Below are 8,465 nucleotides of genomic sequence, written 5' to 3' on the forward strand. Positions count from 1 at the left end.
TGGGCCAGGACGTTTCAGACCTTGCTGGGCTGAGCCCTACACGCTTCATTTTCATGCTGGAATTAAATGCTGGGCGCATGTTGGTGTGGGTCTTTGCAGCGTAGCTGGGGCAGTGGGTGTAGGACAGCTGGGATGGGTGCAAGAGTATGTGCAAAACAGAGTGTTTGCTGTCACAGCCGATTCCCACCGCTGACAAAATAAGCTAAACCTGCCAGAGTGGGGTGGTCCCGCAGGTTGTATTGGATCTCACCACTAAGAGGGAGGACGTGGTCCTTCCTTCTCCCAAGGAAATAAAAGCAACATCCTCTTAGCTCACTATAAACCCCAAGTGAAAGCAAAACCCCTAATTTTGCATGCAAGCTGCCAGCCCGCCGTGCCTTCACTCCAATGTTATTCTTAGCATGTAGCAAATGTGTCCCTTCCCCTGCATCGCAGCGTGCTCCTGCGCACGGCTCTTTGGCAGAGAGAGGCAGTGGATGTGAAGACTTCAGCCAGCCACCAAGCGGCTGCGGGAGCCTTTTTTGGTCACCCTGCTCCCTCGCCGTGTCTTCCCTGTTCCCACCAGCTGGCACACTGGTGGGGGCCGCCCCTGCTGAAGCAAATGCCAGGGGCAAACCCAGCTCTGGAGCATTTCCCTGCAAAAAATACAGCAGCCTCAGGCTGCAGCAGCGCTCCTCATCTTGCCATCAGGCGTTACCGCAGTTTGGGCATCAAATTAGCTGGTCAGGTCAGGGTTGCAGGTCCATGCTGGGCACGGTGGGTGGAAGAGCTGCGTGTCACACTGCAGGACGGCGTGGGAGGTGTTTCTGGCATTTCAGGCAGTTCTCACCCTCCTCCCCCTTTCAGCTGCACCGCCGCTGCCCACACGCTCATGGGAAGGAGCAGGCTGGTGGGAAGCTTGGGATGGCGGCAGTTCCCTGCCTGCCGGCGACCAAGGGCTGTGGCCTTGAAGGTCACCTCTGAGACACTGACATGCCTCCATCCCCACCGGCGTGAAGATGGACAAAAAGTGTCTGGCAGCAGCAGTCTGGCTCTCCACGGCCTTCAGGCAGTGGGCAAGAGGTGGTATTTCCCTGCCGTGGCAAGGACTTCTTCAGCACGTTGCTTTTTAAGCGGTTTCTTGGCATCCTTTTGAAGAGTGATGCACTTGGCTGCCATAGAGCAAACCTAGAAGTGGAAGAACAGCAGGAGGAATGGGAAGGAAAAAAAATGCAAGACGGCTTTCAGTGTTTTGGATCTGTTTGAGTCTTGATGGCCCCTGGTACAGAGCAGAGTGGGGAACGATGGGCCATGGGGCTCCCTCTTGAGCAGGAGGCCAGGTGACCAGCTAAATGAATCTCCTGGAAATGCCCTGAGCCTGGTAATGGCTTTCACAGCTCTAACGCATATTGGACAAAGCCTTCATCACCACCGGCTTAGTCTCGTGGTTTTGTCCAAGTGCATCATGGTCCCCGGCATGGAGAAAACCAATGGATTTGGGCTTCGCTGCAAAGTATTTCTGCATTCCTTCTTTCCGAGTCAAATCTTTTACTTCAAAAAAAGTATTTTTTTCTTTCTTTCTGGATCAGTGATTGCTGAATAAAAATATGGGCTGATTAGTCTCTTGGGTTTTTTTTTAAACATACTAAGAAAGCCATTTTACTAATAGTATAAGGCCATAGAGAGCTGTTAAAGCACTGCACATTCCTGGGTGTGGACCCTCCAGCAAAGCGAGCTTCACAATCCAGCATCATCAGTGGGATTTTAATTGCAGAGGCGTTTTCGAGCCTTTGTTCCCGACATGTACCCCAGCTGTGCATCCCAAATAAACTGATTGCTGCATCAAGAAGTATCTCTCCCTTGTCTTTTTTTACTTTTTTCTTTCCCTCCCCTGCTCCTTCCAGACGGGCCATTGACCGGTTTTGATTTGTGGGGCAACTGGGTACCCCTTGGGTTAGTAGAGTTTCACCCGTTTTACCACTGCTGAGTTGGTCTCTTCTGCTTACAGGGTGTTGTCGAGCTTTTACACTTTATTGCAGGTCTGAGACTCTCGTGTTTCTCCTTTTCTTCTTTGCCAGCCCTTTGCTTGGCTGCTGGGATTTTCCACAGAAGTGCTCAGGTGATACACCCAGCACATGGGAAATAGCCCAGAGGTTGAGATTATCGACACTACATTCAAGACAATTGTTTTACGCAGGATATCTTGGGTGGCTTGTGTGTTGAAAAGCTCAACTCTGTCTGTTTTCGTGTAGAGAGATGAGGACAGCGGGTCCCATCAGGTCCTCTTCTTGCTGCTTTGCAAGAAACAGCTAGTGAGGGACTGGACATGTCTTCTCCAGACCTTCCTGAGGGTAATATCTAGATAGATGATGCTGCAAGTCTTGCATTTGGGATGAGATGTAAGGCGTAACATGACTGGTCCGTGTTTTGTGAAGTTTAGCCTGTTTTCTCCCATTGTGCAAGTGTAATTTCAATACGAATAGTATCTTTTGCTCTTACGTTAAACTCTTGCTGAGGTTATCAGAGAGGTATTCTTGTTCAAAGCAGCTGGCTTGCGTTGCTCATAGGATTATGATGTGCTTCGTTGCTTTTGCCTCGGAGATTGTTTTCACAAGGAATCTATAGGGTTGTGTCCATCAAGGTGTATCTTTACATAAAATAGTTTTGTAAATCAGTTTATTGGACTCCCCCTGGAATTCAATGTAGGGGATGAAATTTATGAGATTAACAGTGACAGAAAGGGAAGGGTCTCCTATCCTGGTTTCATGCAAACCTTCCAGAAATGGTTGGAGGAGTTGTACAAACTCCATTCCCTATTTTTAAGGTTTCTACCGAGCTCTGAACTTAAATCTCCTAAGTTTAGAGAACTGATATGAATTATTAGTAAATGCTCCCCTGATTTATGTTATTCCTGTCTTCAAATAGTCATTTACAAACTGTCTGGCTTTTCTCCTTACAGGGTCGTGATTATTGTTCAGAAGAGGAGGATGTCACATAGTGCCAATTCTGCCACTCGCACCAGGAGTACTACTGTGTAAATAGATTACAACCCAGTTGAGACCTTTTGGAAGTCTTCTAGAGCGAACAGCACTACATAACAGAAGAAGATCATTTCCACATTATATGCTCCATTCAGTTACAGTGTTTCTTAATGAACAGATGAGGAATATTGCTAAGAACTCATAAGGAACGTTTTTGTTGCTGCTAGTTAAAACTTGTTGCAACTTCTCACTTTTTTCTGTGTCCAGATACGCAGCAAATCCTTAAAGTTAATCCAAAAGACGTTGTTGATTTTATTGAGGCTTCTGGCCTGTTTTCTATCAGATGAGGTAGTGTTATGCAAAGCTTCCATAAGTGAACATTCAGGCATCTAAGAAACACCCTTAAGCTGTCTGTCAGTCCGCGTTCAGGCCGGAGTGCTTATTAATGCTGGTGATTTCAAGCTTTGGAGATGGGATGTTTTTGCCATGGCAGGCCTTGTTTCTCTGCTAAGAAGAAGCTGAGAAACTATTATCCATTAAAAGCATGTTATCACTGAAATATGGGAAGTGATGCAGGAGCAGGAATTTGTATTTTAAGAGGAAAAAGAGTTTCATTTAATAGGTATCTTAATCAAGGACTAAGCTTGCAGTATTGGCTTTGCTGAGCACGAATGGGAGTGTGATCACAATCATTTTGAATCTCTTTTTTTCTAAGAAAATAAACATTTTACTGTTTTTATGTATTCTTGTCTTTTACCATTCCTACAACACAATGTTTTAAGAGTCTGGGGACAAGGAAGGCAAAACCAGCCCTCTGCGTTGATGAGTCTGTGGATCTAATCTCTTAAAGCAGCTCTGTGCCAACGGAGGATATCTGTTGTGTGTCCTGTAGAGTTTATTTTTCCATATTATATGGAGAGGATATTACCTTCTCAAAAGCAGATGTAATATTTTTAACAAATGCTGTCATGAGTAAAAAAAAAAAAAAAAAAAAAAAAAAAAAAAAAAAAAAAAAAAAAAAAAAAAAAAAAAAAAAAAAAAAAAAACCTTAAGGAAAAAAAATACAGGAAAAAAAATACACCTTTTGTACTTATTATTTTAAAGGAGATTTGTTACCTGTGCTGATATTTCTTCCTGCATTGACACCATATGAGGGCCAGGTTTGCACTGCATCCCATGGAGAAACTTTGTCAGGACATAGATATCTATATTGTATTGATTTCATTGCTCTGATGTGTGCGATGTATGTGGAATAGACCATGAGATTGCATTAATAGCATCTTTTGCTGATGCGGCCAACACTTAAGTGAGGCACTCAGCCCAAAGCCCTTTAACGTTGGCCATTTTTCACTGGACCTTCTGAAAATCAGATCCTTTTAAAGGGTTTCAAGTCCCTCAAAAATCACCTGTGACTTCTGAAAATCTCTAAAATATTAGGGAATTTCTAAAGAGATTTCCTCCCATGTTCACTCCGAGTGGGGTTGGACAGTCCATGTCAGAAGATTTTGTTCCTCTGTCAGTGCTGTGCCATACCTAGAACATGTCAAAAAAAAACCCAACCAGCTTCCTCATGCTTCCTTCCCTGCACTGGATTTTCCTTTGGCTTTCGGGCAGTGGATGGGGCAGTGGGATAGGGAGGATCCACTGGGGAGAGAGACCCGGGAGTTACTCTTATTCATGCAGGACTGGATGTGAGCACGTCCAGCAAGAGCAGCTTTCCAAGCAGTGTTTGTGAGGCTGCAGTATCAAGCTGTCTTCTTAAGGTAGAAGTTATTTCTGAACGCTGCAAACTGCTCAGTCCCCTGGTCTCCTGTGAACCTCGGTTTGAGTCGAGTGGTTGCTGTGTCGCAGGACTGGGAGAACTCAAGTGCTACCTAGCTTCAGTAGCTTTCCATACAAAAGCTCAGTGGCAGGGCCATCTCTGGCATGTTTCACTACCTGCATCTTTATCCTGTTGATGGTCAAAAATTGCCAGCCAATTCTGATTTTCCTAAATCCTCGCTGCATTTTGGCAGCTGCTTTGGCCACGCAGCTCTTCCCGAGCATCCCGACCTCCCTGGAGATGAGGTTTCACCACCTTCCTCCCATCACATCGTCCTTCTTAGGGCTGTTGGCATCTGTCAGTGCTACGGAGCCATTTGATCTGTTACGAACTCTTCAAGGTGATAATTCTGTCCTCTTGCGTATGATTTTTTCCATAATCTATGTCAGCTCTCAAACAGGTAGCCACACTAAGGAGAGTCAAGAGACTGTGCATTTCAATTATTTAAACACTTCAATTAATAAAGAGTCCTGGGCCTTAATCCCACAAAGCCTTTTCTCGAAAGTGCTTTATAAAGCTTTTGCAAGTGGTACAAGTGTGATGGAATTGGGTCTGTCCTTTTGAAACATGGTTCATTTTCCAGATGCTGAACGTCTCATGTATAAATTTCCCCATACAAATCCTGTGTTACAGACACATCGTGGTCTTTCAATACACCAGCCTCCTTTTACATCGAGTTTCTTTCAGCCACCTATTAAATTTTTTTTTTCTTTTTTCCTTGCCGATGATGATAGCGCCAAAGGCATGGTCTTTGGTGGAAGCTTTGTGAGAGAGGAAAAGCAATTCCCATCTTACCTGTGCGCTTAATGTGACCAGCAGCAAGTGCTTTAGTCTTCTGTATAAATTATAACCTCACTGGTGGACCTTTAGATGTCAATATTTGTGAGTGCCTGGGTAGACTGTCCTGCTGCGGGATGTGGAGGCATGAGGATGAACAGGAGGTTTGGAGGGCATTAATAGTTGTCTTTGGAGTTGACGTGCTCCAGGACTTCCCTAGGCTGCTGGTGGGATTGGGGTAACGGCGGCAGACACTGATTTGCTCTACCGTTCTACAAGAAACATGAACAGAATTGAGGGTTTGGGGGGGGTGGTTGCCTATTCATATCAAGTCAGCAAATCCTTGGCCACGACACGTCTTGCTACCATCACCATGTACCAGGCAGAACCTAGGAGCTTCTTGGTGGTTTTCAGCTGACTGAGCTTCTTGGTCAGGCTGGAGACTTGCTCTTAAACTCTTTGGGATATGGAAATGCAAAGATCAGCGCTGGTTACCTATTAAAAGGAGCCATGCTTACGGAAGCAAAACTTAAACAGAGCAGAAAACTTTTTCTAGGCTTGAATGTCTGAAGTCTATGAAATACGAGATGGTTTCTAACCACTTCAGGCTTTGGGTTAACATTCTTCTCTCCACACCTCAGCCAGAGAGCTGTCTGCTTTGCTTGTTGAAGCAGGATAACCATCTCTTCAAGCTTTGAGCAGCACTTGCTGCAAAAACCATGTCCAGAGCAAGTGCAGGGCTCTGATTGCAGCTGTGTAGGGGAAAGGGACAGGAACAACTGAACCTCCTTGTAAGAAGTTGCACATGCTGCAAGCAGACCCCCAGGGTCGCTTGGATGAACGTTGTTTTTTAACCTGCTTTATTTCATCCACCTTTGCAAAGTCCTAGCAAATTTTGTTAAAAGTCTAAACATATGTGGCAGCTGGGGATCTATAATAATATAAGCAGATAACTAGCTTAAAATGCATCTCTCCTTGAAGCCATACCTCCACGTTACTTTACTCTGCTCAAACATATTCAGTGGGGTGGAAAAGAGGAGGGTGGGAAGAGAAGGAACATTGCTTATATCTGATATGCTGTGCTTAGTTATGGGTTTTTCAAGGTTTCTTTTAAAAGAAATATACCAAGAAAATGATTTGGAGCCAAACTTCTCTTTAGGAGGCTGATGCACTATTTAATAAACTCCAAGTCATAATCTGGCATCTTGGAGAAAATTGTGGTGAAGGAGTTTTGCAATCAACTTTCTTCCCTTGACATGCCTTTTCCTTTTTCTAAAGCCCTTTGAGCTGCACCGGTTTTCCTGTTTTCCTCCTCAGAGCCTGCCCCAAGCGTTAGGCCCAGGCAAGAGTGAGGAGAGGAACCGGGGAGCTGGAAGGGTTGCCCAAGAGTTAGGTGGCCATCTCCAGATCCAGCCTTGCGCCATGGCCGGTACGTGCAGAAGCCTCCCAAATACCAACCCAAGGGACCCGTATCCCAAGGGACCCGTATCCCTCCAAGGGCTGCCTGGATGGATGGTCCGTCCCAGGCGGGCATGGAGCCAACGCACCAGAGCTGCGCCGTATTGCTACGTCACCGTCGTCATTCACCTTGCTGGGGGTGCTGAGATTGAATGTTGGTGCTTTTGGGGCAATTTGGGTGCAGGTTGATGCAGTGCTTGTAGGATGTGTTCGACCTGGAGAGGGACTCCTGGAAAAAAAAAACACCACCTCTGTTTATTGGCTATCTGACACTAATTTTTGTCTCCATCACTAGTAACTAGAGATAGGGACACATTTTACCTTCAGTCTAGTTTCATGAGGTTTTGGCAATGTCTCCCTCAGTCACTGTCTGTCTCCATATTGTATCTATTGCAACACATACGCTTTGACCTAAAGATGCCTTTATTTTTTTAATTATTGCGAGTTTCTCTTCACCTGTGCCCCCTCCCAAACTCTTCCACCCTCCATACAGCATTCAGCTCACCAAGGGGACAGGTCCAGTCATGGCAGGCAGGAGGAGGCTTCACCCTCCTAACTGAAGTGTGGTTGTCTGTGTTAGGATGATTTTATAATGCGCTTGGGTTGCGACCGCTCTGATCCAAGGAGGAGCCAGCTATTCTGCGTGCCTCTCTGGTTTTACTCTGTTTTGAGGGCTGACATTTGGTATCTGGCTTTTTCAGGGACAAGGGGAAATCCTGCTCTTGGACGCCAGCCCCAACCCTTGATGCCAAGGCATTGCTTTGCCTCAACATCATCACCCTGTGACCAAGAGCAGCATTTGACCCAAAGCATGTCTTGAGTCACAGGAGTCTGCACCTGAATTAGATTAAAGAAACCCAAAATCATATCGGTGCTATTTTTCTTCTCAGAAGGCTGCGGATCATTTCGCATCATTCAAATGCTGACACTTGTACTTTTTTCCCTTGGAACCCCTCGCAGGAGATGTTCTGGGCCAGGTCTCTGCGTGTGATACGAGGGACTAGGAGTGGTTTCTCTCCAGCGTGGGGATTTTGAGAAACCACTGAAGGACTTGAGCAAAGCCCCAGCCCGTCCCAGCTGGGAACAAGGCTTCGCAGGAGCTCTGCGTGATTGGATGGACTTGCTGAGCTACTGCAGGATTTTCCATGATGTCCACATAAATTAAGCTCTGTAGGAACCGCTAGAGAGCATAGTTTGACAAACTCTGGACTTCTCTAAAATTTTGCGGAGATTCCCACTTTATCATGAAGAAGTGGGCAGGCTATTAGAAGCTCTCTGGGCTTTTGCTGGTGTGGCCGGTGGTTTTTAGGACATTGTCTTGGACTCGCTGGCAATGATGTTCAGCAAATGCCCTTTCCTCTGATTATTCCTATTAATCTCTGTTTGGACTTTGACACCTTCATGGCCATGGACGGGCCACGCAGAACCCGGGTTGACTTACTGAGACT

General features: G+C 45.8%; 1 protein-coding gene across 1 annotated transcript in view; it reads left to right on the plus strand.

The window, feature by feature from the left end:
- The window catches only part of LOC103917499 (chromosome unknown open reading frame, human C1orf21), an 81,748-nt gene extending 78,045 nt beyond the window's left edge, over positions 1–3,703 (plus strand). The window contains exon 5 of the mRNA XM_009324639.1: positions 2,939–3,703. Coding sequence (XP_009322914.1) covers positions 2,939–2,977 — 39 coding nt within the window. The 3' untranslated portion in view covers positions 2,978–3,703. The remainder of the gene's footprint in view (positions 1–2,938) is intronic.
- Positions 3,704–8,465: the final 4,762 nt, after the last annotated feature.

This window comes from Pygoscelis adeliae, unplaced genomic scaffold (assembly GCF_000699105.1).
Source record: "Pygoscelis adeliae isolate BGI_AS28 unplaced genomic scaffold, ASM69910v1 Scaffold126, whole genome shotgun sequence".
NCBI classification, from domain to species: Eukaryota; Metazoa; Chordata; class Aves; order Sphenisciformes; family Spheniscidae; genus Pygoscelis; species Pygoscelis adeliae.